General features: G+C 41.6%; 1 protein-coding gene across 5 annotated transcripts; it reads left to right on the top strand.

The window, feature by feature from the left end:
- Positions 1-3,111: 3,111 nt before the first annotated feature.
- FRRS1L (ferric chelate reductase 1 like) lies at positions 3,112-27,921 on the top strand. 5 transcript variants are annotated; one of them, XR_012332626.1, is made up of 6 exons: positions 3,112-3,457; positions 14,054-14,138; positions 16,219-16,357; positions 19,351-19,597; positions 21,544-22,363; positions 22,828-27,921. XR_012332626.1 is itself a non-coding variant. In XM_073806361.1 (6 exons), the coding sequence occupies exons 1-6, from the start codon at positions 3,220-3,222 to the stop codon at positions 22,233-22,235; spliced, it is 846 nt and encodes a 281-aa protein (XP_073662462.1). In that variant the 5' UTR covers positions 3,119-3,219; the 3' UTR covers positions 22,236-27,921. The 5 variants fall into 5 exon arrangements, 3 of the variants coding, with proteins under 3 accessions (XP_019801939.2, XP_073662462.1, XP_073662463.1); XR_012332627.1 differs by having other exon boundaries at positions 21,544-24,058; positions 26,050-27,921; XM_073806361.1 differs by having other exon boundaries at positions 3,119-3,457; positions 21,544-21,607; positions 22,163-27,921.

The raw sequence follows: 27,921 nt of genomic DNA, 5'->3' as shown, positions 1-27,921 counted from the left end.
TATGTGGTCTTTTGTGACTGGCTTCTTTCACTTAACGCAATGTTTGCAAGTTTCATCCATGTTGTAGCATGTATTAGTACTTCATTCCTTTTTAATGGCTATATAATATTCCATTGTAAGGATATGCCACATTTTGTTTATCCATTCATCAATTAATAGACATTTGGCTTGCTTCCACTTTTTGACTCTTATGAATAATATGAACATTTGTGAACCTATGTTTTCAGTTCTCTTGGGTATATAACTGAGATGGGAATAGCTGCGTCATACAGCAACTCTATGTTGAACTTTTTGAGGAACTGCCAAGATCACAACTTTTATTTCATAAACAATCAAAAGTGAAAAAAATCACATATATTACTAGACAGACAGAAGCATGGGCAAATCTGTTGTTAAACTGGTCAGATACCGAGATGCAGCACTGATTTGTGGGGGGTGAAGTTTATAACAGAAAAAAAATTGTTTTAGAGAAATGGCTTTGAGAAGATAAAATAAAGGTGCTATCTTTTTTTAAAAATGCAAATGAAATTAAACTCAGGTTCCTCTCTAAGTTCTTGTTTGAATTCCCAACTCTTGTTCAGGCAGCGGTCTCAGCATGTTCAGGAAACGTTCTTCCTTGAAAAATATGTACAAAAGAGAAAACCACAGTATTGTGGGTTCACATCAGTGGGAAGCAGAGGCTTTATGCAAACCCTGGGATGTAACAAAGTCGGGAATATGTGCTGAGGGTGAGAACAGGTCTCCCTCCAGGGCTGAAATCTTGTAAGAAAACAAAAAGAATAAGAAAATCCCAAAAGCAATTTAAGTGAATGAGAGAGAACCTCGTGAAAGGAAGCAGCCAAGCCCGTAAGGAATTGGAAACCAGAGTAGGTTCTAAGGCCCTGGGGTGGCGTGCAGACTTTTAAGTGACCCATGAAGATTATGAGTATTCTCCCTAGAAAAAGCTATACGTCACACATCATTCCAGCACTTTCATTGGATCCTCACACCAGCCCTGAAACCCATCTATGTCCGCCTTTGAGTCCATGGACCCCAGGTCCTTGATCATGGGTAGCTCACTGAAATCTGCAGTTTACCTACAAGCTTCATTTTAAGCTGTGGGTGCAAACCATCCTCCAACACCAGCACCCGACATCCCCTGCCCCCCCCCCCAAAATAGCCCACCTGGTTTTACCAGACCAGTTTACCAGAAGAATGACCTGGTTTTAATCTGCCTTATATCTGGCACCATCACTGTTAATTGTATTAATTAAAATGAAGGGAATACAAAATAAGTTAATAGATAACAGCTTGGATTCCCAAACCAGTGAATCAACACCAGAATCAGAAGTCCAAAGCTTGTTTTTTTTGCTAAACATTGGTCCATTTAAAATTGGCCATATCTTTCCTGATAAACAGGAAGATGAAAAGAAAGACATTTCAATTTTTAACAATAAGATTTTATTTTTGGATTTTTTTGTTCTTTTAGGGATACTCTAACAGATTTTCAATTGATTGGATTTCTTGTATTTTAGAATTTTATCCTCTGAAAGCTATGTTTTTGGGAAAGAAATGTCTCTGTTTTGATTTTTAAAGTAATTATAGTTCATCTTACCTTTTTCAAGCAGTAAATCTGACATATTTCTTACAACGACTGGGATATTGGGAGACCTAGTGAAACCCAGGGTTTCCATGAATTATACCTGAATCACCTGTCAGGATAAACACGTTTAAACTCCAATTGGACAACCCACCATCAGTGTTAACTGATACCTAAAAGCAAACATTTGACCTCTGGGTCACACAAAACTTCTCACTTCTCACAGCAGTCCCCTGTCTCCCATCTCTCCTGGGCCAAAAAAGGTTGTAATCACTAGTTTCTTTTGAATTTTTGTATTTCAGAACCATAGGCATATTCATTCGTTCATTGTCATAGGGTTTAATACTATAGGTATTCATTCAATACCACTGATCCTCACCTCTATCATCTTACCTAATCTCCAGTGCATCATGGAGGTTACTGATCACCACGTGGCACTTGCCTGACTTCTGGGCCTACGTTTGAAACCTCCATGCTTTTCTGCCTCCGTAATTATTTTGTTTGTTTATGCAATAAAATAAAATTTAAAAGCGAGCTAGAATGCTGGATCTGCAATACTGGCATAAAAAGAATTGTATCCATGTTTTCTAGCGGAAAACAGCTTAGCAGTTTGTGTTATCACTCCAAAACCATCATTTGGAAAGGCCTGGCATGTAGTTAAGTGCTTGGTGTGAATGAATGAATGAATGAATGGCTGAGTAAATAACCGGAAGTGAACTGCAAGCGGCAGGAATGGATTTGGGAAAGTCGGGAATTCCACGGTCTGGGCCTGCCAAGGCCTGTAGGTGCTCGCAGTGGGGAAACCAGCAAACCAGTTGCCTGGTGTTGAAGGGGGCACGTTACGCAAGGGCACCGGCAGCCTCTGCTGACTGCACACGCCAAAAATCTATGTGAATCCAGCCCAAAGAGCTGGGTTCTAGTTTCCCTCGGGAAACTAGACCTTAAGGACCTCGGACCTCGGTTTACCTATGTTTAAAGTGGCCCTAAGGACCTCGGTTTACCTATCTATAAAGTGCGGATCTTGCAATTTCAACTTTTTCAGTGATGATCCCAAGAAGTAAATGGATATAGTAAGTGCTTTATATAAACCAAAAAGTGCTGGAACAAGGTGGGGGAAGCAGTGACTCTGACAAGGTGTGTTCAAGGTGAACCCTCCGGGGAGCACTTCTTAAATGTGAACGTATACTGGGGTCTCCCGGGGATATTGGTAAAGTGCATCCTGAGTCACGTGTCTGCCGTGGGGCCCGAGATTAGTGATGCTAACATGCTGGCCTCTGGGGATGCTGCTGCAGCTGCTCCGTGGACCACTTTCTGAGTAGTAGCAAGAGGGTAGAAGGGCCAAATCTGTGTCTGTGAGAGACTCGTGGAGGGAGGGAGGAGAAATGGGAGGAAGAACGGAGGCAGAGAAAGAGAGTTCGGGCGAGGAGGAGAGGATGCTAGGAAGAAGGGGAGGCTTCTGGCGCAAGCGAGGATGCGCAGACCGAGGCTGGGAGGCGGCGGGTGCGGGCGGCTCCGCGGCTGCGCGGGCTGCGGGAGGGGGCGGACGCGTGCTGGCGGCGGCGGCCGCGCAGTACCGACCCTGCGCCCGCGGCGCCCCTGCTGCGGCCCGAGCGGCCTGGCTGCGGGATCGGTGGATAGCGATGGCGCGGCCGCGCCGGCAGTGCCCGAGGGCCTGGGCGCCGCTGCTCTTGCTGCTGCTGGCCGGGCCCGTCGCCTGTGCCGCCAGCCCCGCGGACGACGGCGCGGGCGCCGGGGGCCGGGGGCCCCGGGGCCGCGCGCGGGGGGACTCGGGCTCCGACGAGGCGGTGCCGCGCCACGACTCCTCCTACGGCACCTTCGCGGGGGAGTTCTACGACCTACGCTACCTGTCCGAGGAGGGTGAGGCTGCGGGAGGATGAGGGGCTGCGGGAGCGGAGACCCGGGACGGGGACCGGAGGCGGCAGGAGCGGGGGCGGGGGCGGGCAATTGGTTAGGATGCGAATGGAGGCAGCGCCGGCACGGCCGAGGCCCGGACGGGGAGCGCGTGGCTCCCACTACCCATCCGCCTGGACAAGTGGTCTCAAGAGCTGTCAGCGCCTTCCACCCGCTGCTGGCTTTACAGGTGGGGAGACTGAGGCCGGGAGAGGCAGGTGGTCAGCCAAGTCCTGCGAAGCTGCGGACAGGTGGGGCTGAGTCTAGGCTCCCCCAGTTTTCAGCATCTGGCCTCCACTCTCTGTCTCTGTCAGGGATTGGGGTAGAGGGTGGTAAGGGAGGAGACTGCCATCTGGCCTAGGGTGTGTGAGATAAGAGCAGCTGGTGGGAAGCAGAAATCCCAATTTAAAGAGAGATGTTGCCTTATTTCCTCCCTGTCTGTATGGACCTAAATTTGCAGTGGCTAGTGTCCCAAGCTCAGCGTTCTGTTCGTGCTCACTGCCCTGCCCATGAGAGCCGGGTCACATCTCTTTCCCCACTTCCATCCCACTTCTTTACTGTCTTCCCACATGTCATGCATCCCTAGTGTGAGCCACCATTGTTGGGGCCTGGTGGGCCCAGAGACAGGGTGTTTGTCCCTCAATGACCTCCCTGTAGAGGCAGTGTTTCAGTGAGCACAAAAGCCAAGCTGATTTTCTTCAGAAGGAATGGAAACTGGCTTCTTACTTCTGCAATTTGGAAAGTGATTTTCCTTTTCTTCTGCTAAGAGGAATATCCAAGAATCAAGTTGGGCTTTGAAATGTTGTGTGTCCCAGCAGATGATATGACGCTGGATGTATCTGTTACTTAAGATTAGGTTTAGTTACCTACAACAAACAAACATTAATAGCTTAAATAAGATAGAAGTTCCTCTGTCACGTAAAGAAATCTAGAAGTAGGCAGTCGAAGGTCACTGACTACTTTATAAGGAGATTGCTCAGAAGGCCCATGTAACAATTCTACTTACACTTCATTAGCCACAACCTAGTCATATGGTCACACATAGGTGCAGAGGAGGCTGGGAAATGTAGCCTTTATCTGGGAAGTAATATGCCCAATTCAAAAGCTGGACTTACTGTATTATATGGAGAAATGGATTTGGGGAAATACATTAGTTGGGTAGATGCTTAACTGCTGAAACAGGGACCCCAACATACAGTGGCTTAAATAAGATAGTTTATTTTTCTTTCACTTGAGTCTGGCTGGTCTGGGCAGGTGGTCCAGCTCTGTTCCACAAGGTCATTCAAGGACCTAGGTTCTTTCCCTGATGTTGTTCCCCCACCCTTTAAGGCTTTGTCCTCATCTGTGTGGAAGTCAAGTTGCTTGCACGTCTTTGTTCAAGCTTAAGGAAAGGAGAAAGAGAGGAAGTTCAGGACAAACAATTACCTTTTAGGCTGGTTGCACAAATCACTGCCGTTCACATTTCTTTGGCAAGAACCTAATTACATGACCTAGCTGCAAGGGAGGCTGAAAAGTAGAGTGTTCTAGCTGGGTAGCCATGTGGTCAGGGAGAAGGAAAGAATGCAGGGGCAGAGTAGGGGAACAACAAGCAGAAGTAGAATCTGTCACTCTATAAAAGAATAAATAGTACAAAATCCATCTCTTTTTGAAAGCATGTAATACGTAGTTATTCTGTTCATAGTCAGCCTAGCACACTGCTAGGTGACTTAAAGGTGGCACATGAGAAATTATATTCTCATTGGGCACATGCATCTAACAAATGGAGAACAAGGTCAGATTCTATGTCAGTTTGTATATATAGAGAGAATGAAGTTAGTTGTATAGTCCAGGCACTTTTATGAACATGGACATCAGGTGGGCTGCAGCCCAAAGGAAAGCTTTATAGAGTTGAACCAGGAAGTGTGAGAGACTTTGGTGAGACAAAAGGGGGAGGGCACTTAGGTGAGGTGACCCTACAGGGGTAGCAGGGCCTGTGATGTGTACAAATCTCTAGTTTGTCTGCTTGGCACTCTCACCCACTCTGCACATACAACCTGAAGCCTGGCTCTAACCCTCAAAAATCTGCAATGGTTCCAACCTACTCCCTGGAGGAAGCTTCAACTCCTTTATCTGGAATTTTCTGTCTGACCCAACTTTCATTTACAACCATCTCTCACTCCTTCCTTTCCCTCACTCTGAGCTTTCACTGCCCATTCTACCCTTCTCTCTGATCCTTTCACTTATCTTCAAAGGCTGATCTTACAACCATCTGTTGGGTGCTAGTGGGGATGTTTGTGGGGTGAGCCTCCCAGGGGAAGCACGTCTACTAGATTACCCTAGGCCTAGGCTTTAGCCTTGTGGGTCCTGAGTAGAGACTTTCCCAAGATCCTTAGAAATAATCAATGACACTGCCTTAAAAGGGTACTGCCAGAGATGGAGAAGCAGAACGAGGAAATGTCCCAGAATGGTTTCCCACCCAGGAGACGAAGGAAAAAGGCATCAGGAAGAGTGTCCCATGCCATGGGGAGGCCCAGTGAAGAGTTAAAATAGTTGATGGATTCAGGAAATGAGAGGTAATGGGTGGATTTTCCTGGGATGAGTTCAGTGGAGAAGGAAGGAGGGAGACCAGTTGATTTTGGAGGAAGTGGCAAATGAAGAGGTAGAAATAGTACCTTTAAACAATTCTATCTTTCTATCAGTACAAGTGGGCTTGTCTTTTTCTAGTGACTGGGCTGTTTTCTCAATGCAGGGTACCCCCTTCTCAGGTTCAAAGTTGCCGACAAACTGAATTTTTAATGAAAAAGTAGCCCAGTAGTATGAAATCAGAAAAAGAGAATTAGAATAATGGGGTGGGCATGGAGAATTCCCTGAAACTCTGGTTGAGCCCAGTGACCATTACCCACCTTGTCCAGAGACCATTTCTCCAGTGTCCAGGTTGCCCAAGACCCCCAGGCCACAGACTGAACACTGGCTGATTTGATGTTTCTCATCACCCCCTAACATGTTCATTTTTTTAAATTTAAATTATATTTTGGTTTAATGATGCTAGTTTTCAGAATTCTCGGGCTAAGACATTCTCATTTCAGAATGTCTTAGCCTGTACTACTCAGCCTTACAGCCCCAGCTCAGTTGCTGCCTCTTTCAGAGGGCTTCTCTGCTTTCCTCCCCCCCATTCCCTGCCACTAGGCAAGATATTCTCCCAGAGTACACTGTCTAACCGTGCTGTGACCCTTTGTGCTCTCTATGGTTAACAGCTTGGATAGGTTCTTGGTGCTTGACTCCTATTACTCATACCCTCTTACCCTTGAGGTTCTCAAAGCCAGAATCTATAGATTCAGAACAACAGTAGAAATATAAAACAGATCACCACATGATTATGGGCAAACCTCCTATTCTGAGGTTTCTCTGAAAAAAATGGAGTTGGGTGTTGGCTTAGGGTTAAGTCCTAAGTGAAGCCTGCTGCTCCGTTTTCCTTGCTGCTAAGATTTACAGACCAGGTCTGAGGAGCAAACCCTGAGACTCATCAGCCAGCCACTTGGATGATGGTAGCTGGCTTGCCCTTGGGCCATATCCTACCTTGGAAGGAAACAAGGAACACCATTCAAGGTTGCTTATCTTTAAGGCATAGTAGTCTGACCACTTGTAAAACATGGCCCAGTCAATCAATGAGTTTCTGACCATTGAGTTCTGACCACAATTTTTCCCATCTTGGGAAAGAGCTAGTAAGGCAGTAGAGAGAAGAACAGAGCTTGGGGGGAAGGGCAGGAGTTCCTTCATCTGCCTATATTCTTCCTGCGTCTACTGTGTATTGTACGTGGATACATAACTCATCCCCATACATATAAACATTTGGGATGCTTTTCCCCTTGTGGTGCATATATACGTACTGAGAATAAAAAGACCCCCCCCCACACACACACAGAGGCACATGCACACGTATTTTTTTCATTTATAGTATTTCATTTATAGTATTTATAGTACGTTGGTTTGAACAAAGATAGTGTCACCTTTTTCAGTGACAAAGTAGAAACAGCATATATATATATATATATATATATATATATATATATAGTTTGGGGGCAGGAGAATAAAACCAAAACAAATCACAGAAAAGGTAAATAATTTAAAGATAAATAATCTAATTCATATCCATGAATCTAACCCAATAATAACACTAACTGGAGCTGACTTTTATTAAGTGCCTACTGTGTGCCAGTCACTGTCCTAAGTACCTTACCCATATTAACTTTAATCTTTATAGCAACACTGACTTAGATACTACTGCTATTCCCACTTTGGAGTTAAGGAAACTGACCCCCAGAAAGTTTAAATATTGTAGCTAAAGTCACACAGCTAGAAAGTAGCAGAGAACCGGGTGGGTTTGTTGTTGATTGACTTTATGGATAAGGTGGTGCGAGGTGTCCAGCGTGCTTAGAAGAGAGGGCCCCCGTGGACCTCTCTTCTAAACACATGTGCTAGGAAATGCAGTGGAACAGGCGGGATGGGGCATTTTTATGGGCAAACTTGAAAAGAGGGGCTTGGAATTGATGGGGTAGTCAGTTGGGAACTACAGGTTCCTGAGTGGTGGAGTGCCATGATGAAAGCTTTGCTAAACGGGCTCCACGTGGGTGGAATGTTCCATTTTACAAAGTCCCTTGACATTTTTGCTTCATTATATGGTTCTGATAAGCAGAAACGATTCAGGCAGTCCAGAAAGAGAAATAGGCTGATGCAGTAGCTCTCAGAGATTTGAACAGATAATTTCTGGTTAAAACTTCAAGGAATTGAGTACCAAATTAATACCTGAGGGCTGTGATCCAAGCAGTTAATTAGAAGCAATAAATAGCAAACGAGAAGCCATTATCCACCTAGTGGAGTATGGCAAAATAGGCTCAAGGGATTGCAAAAGAGGAACAGATAGTGGCTGCGTGTTAGACAAGAATGGAAACAACAGAGGCATGTTGAGAACCTGGAGAAATGAACCAAGACAATAAGCGCCTCTTGAAGGGAGGTAAAAATGTCTTTCATCCTCCAAGACAGAACAGTTAATTGGAGGGGTTTACAGGGCACATGTGAGAAGAAGGAAAGGGAAGGAGAATAGAAAGGTTTTTTTTGCCTCAAACCAATATTATTTGGTCTTCGTCCAAATTTTAATTTTCGATAAAGAGAAAGAAAGCACTAAAATGGAAAGTGGAGGGAAAGGAACAAACAAACAAAACCACCAAAAACCAGTAATAAAAAGGTGGGAGCAACAACATTCTAAATCAACTTATACTTCAATAGAAGAAAAAAGTGGGAGCATGGATAAAGCTAAGGGGAAAAGCAGAAGCTGGCATGGCTGGGTGTCTGACGCATACATCTCAGGACTAAGGAAGACGAGTGAGTGTAGGAGAGATAGGAGGGGGTGGGGAGAGGCCAGTAAAGGTCTTCAAATGGCGTTGTGACAAGATCTGATTTCTGGTTTAGAAACCTGGCGCTGGTGGAAGAATTAGAAGGGAAGTGGGGGAATCAGATAGGAGGCGGTACAATAGCCAAGAGGCAGGCTCATGTTTCAGGGTGGGAATGAAAGGAATGGTGACAGAGGAAATGTTCCAGGTGGAGGAATCTAGGGTTTCAGGGTTGGGAGACTGGGGGTGGGTGGTGGGATTCTTCACTAAGATAGAAAACATAGGAGGAAGGGCATTTGGGAGGTGGAGAAGCTCAGTGTTGGGCGGCTGGAATTGTTTTGCTTGTGGAATGTCCAGGCAGAAACCCCTGGAGGGAGTTGACTGTTGGGCTTAAACGTTGATAGAAGAAAAGGAGAAGTGCCAAAGAATTGTGAAGTTAGAGAAAGAAAAACTCTGAGGAAAGTAGGAGGAAAGAAATAATGAAGTAGCAGAATTTAATGAAATAGAAACCAAATATTCAATAAAGAGGATCAAAAAAGCCAGAAGTGATTCTTTGAAAATATGAATGAAGTAGATACGTGTATTAGTCAGTGTTATCCAGAGAGACACAACCAATAGGATGTGTATGTATATATAGATGAGAGACAGAGAGAGAGAAGTTTATTTTAAGGAGTTGGCTCACACAGTTTTGGAGGTTGGCAAGTCCAGAATCTGCAGGGTGGGCTGGCAGGCTGGAGACCCAGGAGAGAGCCGATGTTATAGTTCAAGTCTGAAGGCCACCTGCCACAGAATTCACTCTTGCCTGGGGAAGGTCAGTCTTTTTGTTCTGTCCAGCTGGGGATGAGGCCCACCTACATTATGGAGGGCAATCTGCTTTACTCAGAGTCCACTGATACAAAATGTTAAATGTTTATCTCATCCAAAAACACTCTCACAGAAACATCCAGAATAATGTTTGACCACATATCTGGGCACCTGGCCTAGCCAAGTTGGCACATAAAATTAACTCTCACAATAGGATTCTGGCAAGATTGATAAGGAGAAAAAGAGAGAAGACAAATAATATTAGGAATGAGAAAAGGGAGAAATAACCCTAGACATAGCAGAGAGTAAAAAGCTAATATAGGGCTTCCCTGGTGGCGCAGTGGTTGAGAGTCCGCCTGCCGATGCAGGGGACACAGGTTCGTGCCCTGGTCCGGGAAGATCCCACATGCCACGGAGCTGCTGGGCCCGTGAGCCATGGCCTCTGGGCCTGCGCGTCTGGAGCCTGTGCTCTGCAGCGGGAGAGGCCACAACAGTGAGAGGCCTGTGTACCGGGAAAAAAAAAAGCTAATACATTACAACTCAATAATAAAAAGACAGCCTACCCTATTAAAACATGGAGAAAGGCTCTAAATAGACATTTCTCCAAAGAAGATATACAAATAGCCAATAAGCACATGAAAAGATACTCAGCATCATTAGTCATTAAGAAAATGTAAATCAAAATCATAATGATACCACTTAACACCCACTAGGATGGCTATAATAAAAAAAAAAAAAAAAAAGGACCTTCCCCCAACCCCCCCACAGTACATTGCTGGTAAGAATGTAAAACAGTGCGGCTACTTTGGAAAATAATTTGATAGTTCCTCACAAAGTTAAACGTAGAGTTAACATATGACACAGCAATTCTATTCCAAGAGAACTGAAAACATATGTTCACACAAAGACTTGTACACAGATGTTCATGGCAGCATTATTCATAATAGCCCCAAAGTAGAAACAACCCAAATGTCTGTCAGCCCCTGAATGGATAAAAAAATGTTGTAATCCATACAACGGAGCGTTCCATAAATCAAGAAATATCGTTAATTCTGTGTACCTAGGGTATTTAAAAATTAAAATTCTACAATAAACATAATTTTCCAATAAAATTGTACAGTGCATGTAAAACAGATCCAATTGAATATCTTTATTCTCTAGGCTTCAAGATGATAACTGCTAATAAGATATGGTTTTTCACAAACATTTACATTGTATTGCTATTCAAAGATTAATACACTTACTCTCTACCCATCAAGGTTTAGTCAGAAAGACAGAAACCAATTTTTTAAGCTTTTTAAAACAGGATAACCAGCCCAGGGAGCTGTCTGAAAAGGTATTGAGGGGACTGCAGAAGCAAAAAGGGAGCTCAGAGAAAGTCACTTTGGGAAGCGGCTGCCGGCCCTGGGGCTGAGAGAGCAGAGAGAAGCGCTTGAGGTTGTGAGAGCCAAGAGCTCAGACAAGGGACCTCCCACTCCCACCCCCACCCCAGAGGTGCAGCCCATCCTCTGAGAATGGGCTGTCTGCCCAGCTGATGCTGGTTCCTTTGAAGAGGCTAGTCCTGGGAGTCTAGAAAAAAGCTGTAAACTCAAACCGACTGCCAATGCAAGGATGAAGTAGAGCTGCTGAGGACTTGCATATTGGACAGCAATCAAACAGGAACAAATGGTCTTTCCCTCCTCCTGCCTCCCAACCTCCCTTTAATGTTTTCTTTTGGCAGAACCTAGCCAGCTGGCAAAGGAGAGATGTGGTTTGCAGAGTACTAGCCCATCCTACAGCTGGCTGTAGAGGCTGGGTTGTAGCTGAGATACAGGAGCTTAAATATTGGCACGTGGTCCAAACTTATTTTATTCCAAATAGTAGATCATTTAATTTCAGGAAAAAAAATATAATATTGCTTTGCTTATATTCTGATACCAACCCCACAGTTGGTGTCTTGAAATTCAGTTCTGGCACTAATGACCCCACAGGTTAAAGGGCATGGTCCACAACAAGACTAGCCTCACTTCAGACCAACTGGCTACCAATCCAGGGGCCACTCACAACCCCCCTTGGGTTCTGTAATTCACTACAATGTCTCAAAGGATTCAGGAATGGGCTGTACACACAATAACAGTTTTAGTATCAAGGATACAGCTCAGGAACAGCCAATGAAGACACACACAGGGCAGAGTCTGGGGGGCTCATGAATGCAGTTTCCATGTCCTGTCCTGGAAGGAGAGGATTCCTCTCCATGGAATCATGACTTGTCACCCTCCCGGCATATCAGTGTGTTCACCACCAGGAAGCTGCACTGAGCTTCAGTGTCCAGTGTTTCTATTGGGGTTTCATTACCTAGGCATGGTTGATTTAATCATTAGCTACAGAATTGAACTCAATCTCCAGCCCCTCACCCCCTCCCTGGAGGCAGGGCTAGCTCAAAGCCCCAAACCTCTAATCACGTGGTTCAAAGCCTGAGTGCAACAATGAAGACCGAGTGCAGTGAAAAATAAATAAATAAATTTATACTTAAAAAAACAAAACATCTTACAAAATGAGAAGAAAATGTGATATTATTAAATGATGCCCAAATTCATTTGACAAAAAAAGTTCTCATTCCAAGATTTAGAAGCATATAAAATAGGAAATCAGTGCTAGAAAAGCCCTGAGAAATAAGCCATTTACCAACATTAATAAGCTAGTTCAATACATTTATAAGTGAGCTTTGTTCCAGAACTTGCTCTTATTTGGAGCTTAGAAACCCATTCTTCTTCTAGAGACAATCTTACCCAATGGGTAGTTTAAAAATTTAATGGTAATAATAATCCAATAGTAATAATTACTGGCATTTATTGAGCTGGAAATTTGCTATATGCTGATGTATTATTCTAGATGCTAGGAAGTAGTAAGGACGATGGAAGGAAATGATAAACCTGCGTCAGAAGCAACATTACAAGAGATTGTCTTTTTCAGACACCTATAGAACCTTAAAAACATAAGTAGTCATTGCATTCCTGGATAAATACGCTGAGAAAAAATAGCCACAGCATTGTAGTGAGAAATAAGAGGAAGAACATATAGGATGATGCTTAACATAGTAGCATCGAACTCCATAAATAGTAAGAGAAAAACAAAAAACTCATTCAAGGTGGGACTCAGTCTATAGTACTTGAGTGGATTTACGACTTAGCATAAAATAAGCATGAAAATAGAAAAAGTAATGCATCTGGCCCAAGTACTTAAAGATGGTGAAAAGGTAGGGCTATAGTTTAGTATGTGATCAAGATCCAGGGTAGTAGAGATGAACTGTCCATAGAGCACAGATATGAACCAGGAAAATGTGGCCTGGTGACTTTTTTTTTTATTGAAGTGTAGTTGATTTACAATGTCGTGCTAATCTCTGCTGTACAGCAAAGTGACTCAGTTATACACATATAGACATTCTTTTTTTAGATTCTTTTCCATTGTGGTTTATCACAGGATATTGAATATAGTTTCCCGTGCTGTACAGTAGGACCTTCTTATTTATCCATTCTAAATGTAATAGTTTGCATCTGCTGTTGGCTTTTTTTTTAAAGTATAATTTAATGAAACAAAGTAAACAAAACCTCATTTAAAAAAATTACAAATCACAAAGAAAGGACTTCAGAATAGTGAGAAAAGAAAAACTAATACAATAATTTTTTTAAGTGTATTCGCACTGCCTAATATCTATGGGTGATTTTATTTATCCATTTGACAATCATTCAATGTCCAGTGTCAAGCACTGTGCTGGGCAGAGAATACAAGATGAATCACACATGGTGCAGGGAGTGGACAGCCTAGAAGAAAAATATTTGTGTCACAGACTGGAAGCATAATGCAGGCTTTCCTTTGATGTGTGGTTGAATGCATTATGATGTTAAGAAAGATGCATGAAATGATTTGTTTAAAGAATTAGTGAGATAAAATGTTCTATACAGCTTAATGAAAAACGGAAGTTCAGAGAAACAGAAAAATCATATTATAACATATAGATATAAATGGAAAACCTCTACTATCAAATATAGAAATGTTTCATTTATTTTTTCTCTTAGAACATGTGTATTGTATAAAAGTGTGATTTTCACACTCTCAGGGGACAGTGGTGAGCCAGTGGGTATGATATTATGTCCTCTTTCAGTGCCTCAGGCTCCTTACCTGTAAATGAGGAAAAAGCCCTTTCTCAGTTAACACGCAAGGCTGGGTTCAAAGATGTGTGCCCCTACCTGCCCCTCATGAGAAGGGTGATTAGGCTTCAACAGAGCTCTTTTCTGAGGCCTTCACCATTTCTAGACGCGTGCGCTAGAGAATAGTCAACCTACTAAAAAGAAGCATTTCTCATTGGAAACGTTGTTCCTGGATTTTCTAACCATTATTTATTCTCACTGGCCAGGTTACCCTTTCCCTACTGCTCCTCCTGTGGATCCATTTGCCAAAATCAAAGTGGATGACTGTGGAAAAACTAAGGGATGCTTTAGGTTGGTAGATCTGCGAGTTGGATAACTTTAAAGCCAAGACTTTGATTTTACTTCTCAAGGTAGTATTTAAATTGCATGCAGTTCGCTCTAACCAGGGACCTGTACCCCTCATAACTTCAGCAGAGATGCGGCTTGTTTCTGATGGCCACCCCAGGTTTCAGTCTTCCAAGCCTTGAGCTGTAGCATGCCCGTTGGCCCTAGAACGTTCTTCTCTAGGTCTTCATTTATGACTGTACGCCATTGGCTCAGGTGTCTAACCAGTTGGCTGTAGGAAAAAGAATCACATAACACAGATGTCTCTGCTTATTCAGCAGGGGTGTGGATGGGACAGGCAATAATAGATGTGCCTGAGACCCAGTTCCTTTTCAAATCAATAGTCATGACTTATGGGTAGCTGTATGATACTAACTAGTCATTACGCATTGATTATTGTGTCTAGCTAGTTGTCTCAGATCTAGTGAGTTCCTGCCTGATTATTCGTAGTATGCTGTCAAGACGTGATGGGCTGGAGCTAGAAAACAGTAGTGTAGACAGTGGGCCTCCCGTCTAGACAGCTGTGCTTTGTTGGGAAAGCCTCCTTTTCTTTGAATCCTTTATTTCCTAAAACAAATTGTCCTTGAGTAAAGATTTTGATGGCCACTGCACTGAATGTTTTGGTTTTTTTTTTTTTTTTTTTGGTTCAGTGCTCAAGGAGAAACAATTGAACATGGGGTTTTTGAGTTTTCTTTGATTACAAGTGTATTTCTAAGGAATTTTTAAAAGTCCAGTGATACGATTATTGGGGAAGATAGCCAGCAAAGAATACTTCTGGTGATTAGGGGATATTTTTGAGAAACGAAGGCATTTTAGTGCCCTGCTGGCTTCAGGGAGACTTCCTTTCTGGCCCATTCACCCCTCTTTTAGCTTTCCTCACCCTTTTCAGGTTTTTCAGCCCAGTTCCTGTGGTCTTGAGCTTACACCTCCTGCCAGCTTCTCAGGGTATCTGCCAGCAGAGCTGCATGTTCCTTGTCTCCCTCCTCTGTCAATACTTGGCAGCCTTGCATCCTGTACTTTTAGATACCTTCCATCTGAGCTTAGATTATCCCACCCGTTGCTACAATTTTCTGTCGTTTCTGAAAATGGTGTAAAGCAGTGTTCCTGAAACTAGGGCTTGCTGATCCTTAAAGGATCCGCAAGTCCTCTGGAAGAAAATTTAAATTCATGTTTTCATTTCAGTGATGCTCCTTAAACAGATTAACACACGCATAATCTGGTTATCTGGATCACCACCTTACAGTGCTCTATACTTTAGTGTCTGAATTGTATTAGCACCAAGTAGCCCGATAGAGCAAAAGCAAATTTTATGAAGAAATGATGCATTCGCGCCCAGTGAATACCAGATGAGGCATTTGTTTGGTGCCTTGTATGTATAAGTGTTGTGGAGCAATTCAGACAGATAAAAGTGGAGGGGAGTGGAGTCATGTCTAGTAGTAAGAACATGCTCAAAATAAAGACCCTGCAGAGTCCACTCAGACACGCTACATGCAGGTAAGCAGAAAGTCGCTTTCAGTGAAATGACCTCATTTGTCACGTGAATGCTATGAATTTAAAAGTTCCTGGTTTTGTAGTTTAATCTATATTTAATTTGCCCATTTTTGTTAGTTTAATTTTGTAGTTTAATTGAAAATTTGTAAGTGAAAAGAACTGGTAATTTAAATTATTTAAATTATTAACTCAGAGAATTTTTTTTCTCTAAAAGGGATGCAGAAATAATTCAGTAATAATTAATATTTGAGAAACTCTAATAACACGTAGAGAACCCTGGCTAGGCCTGGAGGCCCAGGTTCAGTCCTGTTCCAGCTTGATTCACTCGGTAAGTTCCTTCCCATCTCTGGACCTCAGTTTGCAGGTAGATAAAGAGGAGCGTTCCGTCTCCATGGTCTCTCCTGAGTGAAACTGGGGTTTTGAGATCCCAGGTAGCAAAGATCTAATTTATTTATTAATATTGCTTAGCGTCCTGCCTGACACACAGATGTTCTGTTGATGTATTTTGAGTAAGTGGCTGAGGAAGCAGTAATATCTGTTTTGATATATCCTATAGATATGGCAAACCGGGCTGTAATGCAGAGACCTGTGACTACTTCCTTAGTTACCGGATGATAGGGGCTGATGTGGAATTTGAGCTGAGTGCAGACACAGATGGTTGGGTAGCAGTTGGATTCTCTTCAGACAAGAAAATGGTAAGACACAAAGCATGATAGAAGCTAATTTTTCTCTTTAGTTTGCTGTGCTACTTTAGACTTTAGAGAATGAGCACGGTTGTGTTTCCCTAAGTTATGACGCCACTTTTAAATGGGAGAAGCCGATTTCTGGCATTTAATTTTCTTTTTCAAAGTAAAGCAAGTAAATTGATCAAATCCTTATAACAATTATACTAGTTACGGCTCTCTGATTACAAGTTAAAAAAAATTTCAAGCTAGCTTAAACGGAGATGGAAGTGTTGGTTATGAGAATACAAGGTGTCTCGTGGTACCTGTATTCATTAGTTATTTCCACAGTACTGCTGCAAGAGAGCCCCCAAAACTACACGGCTGATAACAGGAAGCATTTCTTTCTTGCTCACATGTGTGTGGATTGGCTGGGACTCAGCTGGGCTTGGCTCCAGGCCATGGCCCGGATTCAGGTATTCTCTAATCATTCTGGAACCAGTAGCTACCCAGGCGTGTTTTTCTCATGGCAGAGGCAGAAGCACAAGAGCCATCCAAGCTTATTTCAAACCTGTGTTCACATCACATCTGCTGATAATATTGCATTGCCTGAAGTAATTCACACAGCCAAGCCCAGAATGAAGGGGCAGGGAAATACACTCCCTCTAGCAAGAAGCCTTGTGAAGGTGTACGTACCTAATATAACAGCGAGGGAGTGAAGAATTGTGTCCAACGATTCAGTCTTCCACAGTGCGCATGGGCAGGAACACATCTGGTCCTCAGAAAGGACTGTGAACGGGAACAGGCAGGAACCCAGGTAGCTGACCATCCCTCACCTCTGCTTCTGTCTGTGCCTCTGCTGCGTTCTCTTTCCTCTGGAGCGTCATCATTTGCCATTCACTGTGCCAAGGTGCTTCCCAAATAGCCAGACTTTCTTAGGCCTTTGAACCTTTGCGTGTGCTGCTGCTGCTTCTCTTCACATGGTCTGTTTTGAGGTTCTTCCAATGAGAGAAGGGCAGCTCAGACCAGGGTTATGGCAGCAGGCGTGGTGGGAAGGACTCAGATTTCAGATATGTTTTGAAGGTAGCGCTGACAGTCTTTGCTGGTGGATTGGACATAGGTTGTATGTGGGCGGTAAGAAGAGACTGGGGGATCAGGCTAAGCAATCAGAGCTCCAGTGAGTTCGTTCTTGGAGAGTCACTAGAAGAATGCACTTCTCAGTCCAGGCTGTAAGACAGTGGGTCCACCTGGTAAGATGGCATGGACACTAATTTATATCACTTATCTCCTACTTTAGGGTCAATAGGAGAAACAGCAGGTGTGTGTGTCATCCCAGAAGCTGGCTTGCAGTGCAATTGACCATTTCTTGTCCTGGAATGCATTTGCACTCATGATGCAGCTGTTAAGATTAGGGGGCTCAGAGGAGGGAGGTCGAGTGAGGAGCGTTCAGATTTTATGTTTGACATTTTGCTATCTAGAAGCCTTTAAAGTATAGGTCTCAAAAAAAATAAAATATAGGTCTCTCTTTTCTTCTCCTATTACTCCAAGAAGCACAGATTGAAAAGTTTTCCAAACCTGATGCACAGGAAAAGCAAAATGGAACCCTTTTTTAATAACCTTTAACTTTTTTTGAAATGATGCATTACTGTTTTCTTCGTTAGATTTTATTTTTTAGAGCAGTTTTAGGTTCACAGCAAAATTGAATAGAGGGTACAGAAGATTTCCATATACCCCCCCAACACACACGCGCAGAGCCTCCACCATTATCAGCATCCCTCACAGGAGGGTACATTTGTTATAACTGATGAACACCTATAACGTTTTTGGTTTGTTTTTTACGAAAATGTTAAACCTACAGACAAGCTGCAAGGATAGGACCATAAACTCCTGTATATATGTTTCACCTAGATTCACCAAATGGTAACTTTTTTAATTGTGGCAAAACGTACATAACCTAAAATTTACCATTTTAAAGTGTTCAATTCAGTGGCATCAGTTACATTCATGGTGTGGAACTGCCACCACTATCACTTCTTCTCAAACAATAACATTTGCCACATATGCTTTATGTCTCTTTACTGCTGCTGCTACTACAACAACTCTGACTGCTGCTACTACTTACTATTTTTATTATTTTCTGGAAACTTTGGAGGTTAAATTGAAGATATCATGACCCTTTAACCCTAAATATTTAAGTGGGTATCTCCTAAGATCAAAGACATTCTTTTTCATTATATAGTTTATTAAATTCAGGAAGTTTAGCCTAGATACAATAGTATTATCAAATATACTTGTCCATTTTCAAATTTGCCCTTTGTCCCAATACTGCCCTTTACAGAAATTTTTATTTTATGACTCAGGAGTCTGTCTAGGAACACCATGAGCTGTCATGTATCTTTAGTCTTACTTATTTTGAAATAGTTTCTTATCTTTTCTTTTTTCTTTTCTTTTTGGTCTTTCACGACATTGACCCTTTTGAAGATTACAGGCCAGTGTTTTGGTAGAATGACCTTCCATTCAGGTTTGTCTGATTGCTGGCTTATGATTAGGTTAGTGTCTGTGTTTTCGGCGGGACTGCTGGAGAGCTGGTGATGTATTCTTCTCTAAATGGCTCATTAAGAGGCACTCGATGTCAGCTATGGTGATACAAACTCTGGTCACTTGGTTAAAGATTTTTTTTAAAGATTTTTTTGATGTGGATCATTTTTAAAGTCTTTATTGAATTTGTTACAGTAGTGCTTCTGTTTTATGTTTTGGTTTTTTGGCCACAAGGCATGTGGGATCTCAGCTCCCTGACCAGGGATCGAACCCGCACCCCCTGCACTGGAAGGCAAAGTCTTAACCACTGGACCACCAGGGAAGTCCCTGGTTAAAGATTTTTAGTGGCTTTTAGAACAATTTTTGGGGGTGGGGCTTCCAATTACAGAGTTAATGGATCGTATATTTCGGAGTGAAATTTCTTTCTAGCAGAAAAGTTTGCCAAAGACACACCTTTTGACTTTTTTCTCCATCATCTTTCGTGTTAGGGTGGTGATGATGTCATGGCCTGCGTCCACGACGACAACGGCAGGGTGCGCGTACAGCACTTCTATAACGTAGGCCAGTGGGCAAAGGAGATTCAGAGAAATCCTGCCAGAGATGAGGAAGGCGTTTTTGAGAATAATCGGGTCACCTGCAGATTTAAACGGCCTGTGAATGTTCCCAGAGATGAAACAATTGTTGATCTGCATTTAAGTTGGTATTATCTGTTTGCTTGGGGTCCAGCCATTCAGGGTAAGCTTACATTTTGGTATCTGAATTAAACACCAAACACTGCTGTGCTTGTAGTCCTTATTGACTGGGCGAGAGAGTGATAAGCACTTGCCTAACATAAGAGAGAAAGGCGATATGAATGTTCTGCCTTCAGAATGTTATAATGGACTTATACACATGAACACAGAAATGGACAAGTTATACACATGCCTAGTTAGAGCAAGATATACAAGATAGTATATGATGAGCTCTGTGCTTAATGAAACAGATCATATGTCTGCTGTATATGATATGTGGACTCTAATTCTCACAATGGTCTCATTTACTCCTCACCACGTCCTCCAGAATTGTAGGAATTACCCTCATTTTAGAGAGATTAAGGAACTTGCTCAAGGCTATATGGCTAATTAATGGAAGAACTGAAATTCAAACCTAGATCTGTCTGACTTCAAAATCAGCGAGTACTCTTAACTCCTATGCTCTAAATAGAAAAATACTGAACAGGAAAGGGCCTCTGGCGACTTCTCTAGAGATTGACACTCACTTTATGACTATTCTGGTGGTCATAAATCTACCAAATTATCCTATTGTTTAGCCCATTACTCCTCAAATTTTAATGTGTATGGGGATTGCCTGGCTATATTGTTAAAATGCAGTTTTCAGTAGGTCTAGTGTGGGGCCTGAGATTCTGCATTTCTAACAAGCTGGTCCACTGATGACCTCACTCTGGGCGGCAAGGCTCTTCGGCATTTCCCCAACAGTGACCCAAGCATATCATGAAGCCTTTGAGAGGCTGCTAAAATCAAGTTACACTGTGTCTACAGCAATCCTCCTGGTTCATCAGCCTGATGGCCTGACCAAGGATGGAAGTGAGCTGTTCTCAGTCCCTGTATGAGAACTCATTCTGGGAATTGCATCTTTCTCATCAAATATCCATTGCCTAATCTGATCTTTTTTTCCTCTTCAAATTGTTCCCATTGATCGATTGGAGATTTTATACCCTTTTTTTTTTGCCTGTTTCTAGTTGGGAAAACATATGGATGCCTCCAGATTTGTGACACCTTTTCCATTTGCTTATTTCCCAGGTTACCGACAGTGGGCCTACAGTTATACCTTTGAGTACTTTCAGTGCCCTGGGAAATAAACTATGTCTTAGGCTGGAGAAATGAACTCATTTTAAATGATGGGATTTGGAATCTAAAACTCTGGGCTTGAGTTTGGTTCTGCCTCTTGGTAGCTGTATCTAGCCTTTCCCTCAAGAAAGGTATGAATTGGAGGTACATAGTTAAGCATGGGAATTCATGTAGGTGACCAATGATTGAGGTTAGGGAGGAGAGGTGAATGGGACCAGTTGAGAGAAAAATTCTTGCCAGCCGGAGGCGTTTGGTTTGTGTTAACAGGAGGCAGCACGGACACTGCAGCAGGGGCTTGACATGTCCAGTTGGACACAGCTTCTCTAGCAAATAGTACCTTAAAAAACCCTCGCTCTGAGCCCTATTTCCAAGATGTCTGCTCTAAATTCATATGCCTTAGTCTCCTAAATTTCATATGGGTTAATCCAAAGGTCAGGCCCTTCCTATCAATTTCAGCTTATTAAGCAGCCTTTGCATACAGGTCAAAAAATGTTTCCCATCCAAAGGCTTGTTTGGTATCTTAATCCTCTTACTTTCTGTACCATTCCACACCACTCTGCCAGACAGACATGCAGACATACAGACACACAGCACACCACACCCTCTCTGGTCTGGCCTGGGCAGGCTACCACTTGATATCCCATAGACTTCCATCTGCAAGGGAGTCCATGTGGTCAGGAGTGGTTAATGAGCCATACATAAAAAATATATTTGGAAAAAAAAATAGTAGCTCTTGTTCTTTGAAGTTTAGTTTTTCTGTGGTTTGCATGTATCATTTTAAATCTGTACCTTTTTTCTATTGCCCCTTCCTTTTTATTTCTTTCCTCTTTAAAGGCTCCATCACCCGACATGATATAGACTCACCACCGACTTCAGAGCGTGTTGTCAGTATTTACAAGTATGAGGACATTTTTATGCCATCAGCTGCCTATCAGACCTTCTCCTCTCCATTCTGTCTGCTTCTCATTGTTGCCTTGACCTTCTACTTATTGATGGGAACCCCTTAACCACAGCTGCAAAGCCAACAGATTCAATGCATTATTAGAAAGTCTTTAGTATATTTTTTAAAAATATGCAGTATAATTTTAGCTTCTATTATGTAAAAAAAAAAGACTTACATGATTCAGCTTTCTGGAAGAAAGAGCAAGTTTCTTTTCTAAGCGAAGAGGATTGTTTAATAATGACCCCATACTTTGGGAAAGTACTTAAAACTTTTCTAAGCACTCACTTTCAAATATGTTTTCTTATTTGAGCTTCCCAACATCTCTGAGTTGGCTTGATGAACATTATTATTGCCATCGTACTGAATGGGATTTGAGACCCAGGAAGGCTCCCTTTTTATGACTCTCGAGCCATGTAGCCTTGGCTACTTGGTAAGATAACACATAGCAAGGTAGAGAAAGCTAGGCATAGAAACCATGTCTCTAAACAACCTTTACTCTTCCAACTACAGCTCAAGAGAGTTACTTGGAGTAATACTAAGGAGAACTTCACTGGATGGCCCAAGTTCACAGCCAGCCTTTTAGGCAGAAGAACTTTCAAATTTTCATAAAGCATGAAGGCATTTGGATACTTACACAGCTAATGAGGAGAATGATGGAGATAATAGTGATATGAAAATGGTTCATATTTATTTGAAGTGTCTTCTGGATTAGTAAGTAGCTAAAAGAACACATTTTTTTTTGCTGCTTGGAAAGGTTAGAAATGGAACTGTGAGTGTTCCTGAAGATGTAAAATTATATTAATGATAAAAAAAATGGGCATTCTTAGAAGTTAGAATTTGGACTCTACTACCACTGTATTTAATAAATTAAGGTGTTCATTTGTGGTTACAGCTAATTCTGTTGTCAGTCACCATATATTGAGTATGATTAAATGTGTATTATAATAGACAAATCATCTTGAATATTCAAGGCATTTTGATAATAAATTAACATTTTTGGAGATTTGGAGTAGAAACATTTTAAAGATGACATTTTTTTAAAATTAGCAAATGCGAAATGACCCATCAAGTGAATTTACTTAGAGTATCCGTTCAAATGTTCAGACATAAATTGGATTGGCAGTCAGCATAATTTATAATAATGTCTTGACTTAATGCATTTTCTTTTTTCAAAGGAACCCAAATGTTCCTTTATTCCAACTGACTGAGTTAACAGCCCATTTAGAGGAAGAGTCTCTGGGTATAATTATGCTGCTGAGACATTTCCACTGTAGAGTTATGGAGTCTTCTGGCTCCCCCCCAACTCCCCACCCCATTGCTTTAAAGTTGGCTTCAACTTTGTGGTTTTTGTGATTAACAACACTGGAGACTGTGATTTCTAATGCCATCCTTGGAATCCATGTCAGAAGTGAAAGGCCGCCTCTCCTTTGGGAGAAGCTTTCACATTCTTCTGGCACTGAACAAAAATAAGGAAAACAGGGCTTCCCTGGTGGCGCAGTGGTTGAGAGTCCGCCTGCCGATGCAGGGGACACGGGTTCGTGCCCCGGTCCGGGAAGATCCCATATGCCGCGGAGCGGCTGGGCCCGTGAGCCATGGCCGCTGAGCCTGCGCGTCCAGAGCCTATGCTCCGCAACGGGAGAGGCCACAACAGTGAGAGGCCCGCGTACCGCGCAAAAACAAAACAACAACAACAAAAAAAAACATAAGGAAAACATCCAGATTCTGTGACATTTACTGCGTGCATCCAAGGGATGTAGGAGAAACAATCCTCATTGCAGGTGGGCAGAGGTGAAATGACATCAAGTGAGTGATGGATTCAAACTCAAGTCATCGGGTTCAAGTCCCTGGCTCCACCTGACTCATAACCAAGCCCTCCAGCCTTGGCTGAAGATGGCCTGTGCATCACCTTCTAAGCTACAGTGGTTGTGTAGCAGTGAGGACACTGAGTATGCAGGCACCCACGTTGTAAATAAGAAAGCAAATATTTTTATATTTCACCCTCTCATGTGTGTAATATTTCCACCATAAATAGGTTAAAACTAAATCGAGACTTGAGCTAGTCTCTGTAGCAGGCAGGGAAGGAATAAATTAAGGGATTTTCCTTCTGCTTACATTTCAAGTCAAGCTAATTGTTTCATGAATTGTTTTTCCTTGGATTACCAGTTTTGCATATTTGTGCTTAGAACTTTCAACGATTTCTCATTTCCATTAGTGTGAAATGCAAACCACTTTGTTTACCTCCAATATCATCTTTTGTCACCACTCCTCACCTTGCTCTGTCCCAGCAAGACTGATTTGCTCTCAGTTCTTCAGACCTGCTTTCTCACCCCTCGTGACGTTCCCTGTGCCCAAACATTCTCCACTTCCTGGGCTTGCTGAACTCCTATGCACCTGTCAGGTCACAGAGTAAGTATTTCTTCCTCCAGTCCCCTGGACTAAGTATCAGTAGGTTCAGGTCCCTGCCAAATGCTCCCAGAGCACACTCGGCTTCCCCATTATTTTACTCATCTCACTTTCCTGTAATTGCTGGCTCGTCCTCCCTGCTAACTCCGTAATGCAGGGACCATTTCCTGTTACTCATCCTTATAACAGACACGACTGCATAGTAGGTACCCAGCAAACATTTGTTGAATGAATAAATAAATGAAACTCTACTCCCATGGCAAGTTTGGTCCAGAAAGCTTGTATTCCATATACATTGCTAGACTGGTCAACATTTTTATATTCTTCGACCTGTGATCACTCCTTTAGCAAACACTGAACTTTTGTCCCTTGAAACATAAATCGAAAGATCTTTCGTAACAATGCTGTTTTGCCCTGTAAAACAGGGTTGACATTTTTAACAATAATCATTGTTCGGAAATGGGAATTCAACAGACCAGGGATGCAGAACAGCATTTAACCGTCATCCCAGAGAATCATCAATTTATAGACATATTGAAGTTAAAACTCTGTAGACTCCAATTTTATTCGTTCTTACGTAATGTAGGAGAATCAACTTCTATTTTATCTCTGTATTCCATTTTCTAACATAGTACTTGTTACAGGGGAGAAACCCAACCAGTGTGTTTTTGTAAATGCCTAAGTAGAATAATAATGTCTGCTAAGTGTATTTAGTGCTTTTCTTAGCACTTTACAAGGATTAACTCGTTTAATCCTCACAACAACCATAGGAAGTAGATTCTATGATTAGTCCAATTTTACAGATGAAGAAACTGAGGCTAGGCATTTGGCATAAATTACCAGTGTTGGCAAGGACTTTAGACGCCATTTTATCCAATGCACTTATTTTAAAGAGGGGCAGCTGAGACCTAGGGAGGTGATGTGATTTCCATCATGCACATTCATTAAAACTTTTATTAAGTGGAACCCACTATCCACACTCAAATTAGCCAGGTGCTTTTTTTTCCCCTTTAGCAATTTACAATGAATAGAAGGACTTTTTATAGTTATATTTGGGGAAAGGGTACATTTTACTTTCTATCGGCTTTTTCTCTTCTTAAAAACATTTTGATTCTTTATTTTACCAGTCATTTTAGTGTGTTTAGTAGTTTTAAAAAATAATACACAGATTGGACAAGACTAGAATGTATTTGTCTTAATTAATTTTTTAAAGTGACTACCTAAAACCCAGGTCTTCTAACTTGGAGTCCAATGCCCTTTTCTTGCTCCACTGTAGTCTCAAAGGTGAATTTTCAAACATGATTTCAGACAAAATGCAAGAGCCATATTTAATTATTTTAAGTTGGCTTTTGTCATCAAGGAAATCAGAAGGTTTGGACAATTCAGGGATGGATTTCCATCCCACATATTTTTTACTACTGTTTCTGTAATTAAGTTTACAGTCTATATTCAGGATTTTGTGCTTAAGGGGTATTACCACTGAGGTTGTATATTATTCTTAGTTCTAGCCTATGGGTCAGCAAAGTTTTTCTGTAAAGGTCCGGATGATAAATATTTTAGACTTTGCAGTCTCTTAGCTGTTCAACTCTGTTGCAGACAATACGTAAACCAATGAGCATGCCTGTGTTCCAATAAAACTTGACACAAATTTGAATTTTATATAACTTTTACATGTCACAAATACTCTTCTTTAGATTAAAAAGAACTTTTTAAATGTAAAAACCATTCTTAGCTTGCAGACCATACAGAAACAGGCAACAGGTTGGGTTTGGGCTGTGGACTGTAGTTTTCCTACCCTTGCTCTCAGCTAAGAGGCACGCCCAGGTGTCATGATCAATTGTATAGGACACTGCGAGTAATGTATTATAATGTATTACTGGTTAATTGTAAAAATATCGACATTAGTAATTTGTTTGTAAACTAAATTATAGTTGATGGATTGTTATCTTGATAATGCATTCCCATTAGAATTTGCATTCTAATATGTTTTCCAGAGTGGATGTGAAAGAGGTGTCAGTAAAGTCAGAGCTGGGTAAGTTTTATTTTATCTAAGCTGTGCCAATCGTGAATGACTTTCACTGTGCAGTTGCTCTTCGTGGTGTGGATTACAGTTGATCCTTAAACATTGCATGGGGTTAGGGGCACTGACCCTCTAGGCAGTGGAAAATCCACCTATAATTTATAGTAAGCCCTCCATAATATGTGGTTCCCATGTCCGCGGTTCCTCCTATCCATGGTCACATGGTCCAACGATGCAACCAGCCTTACTACATGTAGCTCTGTAGTATTTACTATTGAAAAAAATCCATGTATAAGTGGACCTGCACAGTTCAAACTTATGTTGTTCAAGGGTCAACTGTACAATGTTCAGACTAGTTTATTTTCCTCTAGACAGTTTTTAAGTATTATCTAAATCCGTTACATCCCCGGGATGGGAGTGTTTTACTCATGTGACTATGGCATCACCTTGTGTATCATAATGGAAACATGTTTGAGAACCACCACAATAGGTCAAATGCTGAGATGTGAATACTTTGCTGTATATAACTGTATTGTTTTCTAAATAGAATTGGTTATGTTTAGTGAACAGTTTGATTATTCTCAGAGTGTTTGTATATATATTTGTACATACATGATGAGGTCTGTATGTGTTTATACATAAATGCCTATTATATACACATACCATGGCCATTTGAAGGTCTTTGTCAGGATTGTTTCTGTTTCTGATCTTGTGAATACTTTAAAAACCAAGAGATAAAACATTGTATGTATTACAGGCCAAACTACCCTTGAGTTTATAGTAATTTCGTTTGCAGAAAGGGTTCCTGGATCCATTATTAAACCTTGCCTCCTCCATTCAACATTCTATGACTTGTTAAGAACATATAAAATAAAGTATCATTGTTGAGTTTGACTTTTCTATACTGTTAGTTAAGAAACTAAGCCTAGTGTGAACTGAGTCAATGGCATGTAGATGCAACCGGGTTTATCCATGTTTTATATTTAATTAGATTTCTTGTTCAATTAATCAGTTATTTAGTTTCAAGTTGTACTTGGTTATTTTCATATTTAATAGATAAATATAAATTCCTTTTCATGAAAATAGTGGCTATTAACGTGATTTTAAATGTGACTAAAAAGTTAAGCGAACCATCAAGCGCTTTGGGGTTTTTCACTTAAAGTATGCTGATATTCAACTAATGTTTTCCATTTTCCCCTGGATATTGGCTATTAGGCAAATAGCTGTTCTGTTCTATTCTTCTGGAGAGCCATGGATTCTCTAGGGTTACGGGGTGCGTGGCGGTTGTGCCATTCCCCCAGATCACGAAAGCCGTTACCATTTCGTCACACAGAATGTCCTGACCACCTGGAAGAGTCAATGCACCTTCTCCACATGCCTTATTCCCCCAGATGCGCTCATATGCTGGAACAGTCTGGCTCCAGGAGTATTAATATACTTTTTTGCAACTGTCTGTAAAATACTATTTTGTAAGAACTATGCCTTTAGATGGACATTGGTGGGTTATATTTGTTTTATAATAATTGTGTACTTAATGTTCAATTGTGATTGATTTTGAGATTTATGTATATTTATAAGCCTGTCCTACGTGGATTTTTACTCTACGATGTGTGGTACCTTCCTAATAAAGACATGGATTTCTATTTATGTAAAGTAATCGTAGCAATATTCCTAGATGCTACCTAAATGGTTGTTCTGCCCATCTGCCGTCACAAATACTTCTATCTTTAGAGGGCTATGTTAGAGTTAGAATATATTAACTAGATTTAAATTTTAAAATATAAATTCTCAACACGGTTTGAAATTCTTCCTGTTGATGTAATTAAAGTTTATAATTCTTTATTGA

This window comes from Tursiops truncatus, chromosome 6 (assembly GCF_011762595.2).
Source record: "Tursiops truncatus isolate mTurTru1 chromosome 6, mTurTru1.mat.Y, whole genome shotgun sequence".
Lineage (NCBI taxonomy): Eukaryota > Metazoa > Chordata > Mammalia > Artiodactyla > Delphinidae > Tursiops > Tursiops truncatus.
Note: the sequence above shows the minus strand (reverse complement) of the source record. Positions and strands in the feature narration are given on the sequence as shown.

What these genes read in the sequence shown, in the direction of transcription:
- FRRS1L (XM_019946380.3), top strand. Translation starts at nt 3,220, where the DNA reads ATGGCGCGGCCGCGCCGGCAGTGCCCGAGGGCCTGGGCGCCGCTGCTC. An exon ending in AAAACTAAGGGATGCTTTAG is followed by an intron (nt 14,139 to 16,218) that starts GTTGGTAGATCT and finishes TATATCCTATAG; the next exon opens with ATATGGCAAACCGGGCTGTA. An exon ending in TTGGGGTCCAGCCATTCAGG is followed by an intron (nt 19,598 to 21,543) that starts GTAAGCTTACAT and finishes TCCTCTTTAAAG; the next exon opens with GCTCCATCACCCGACATGAT.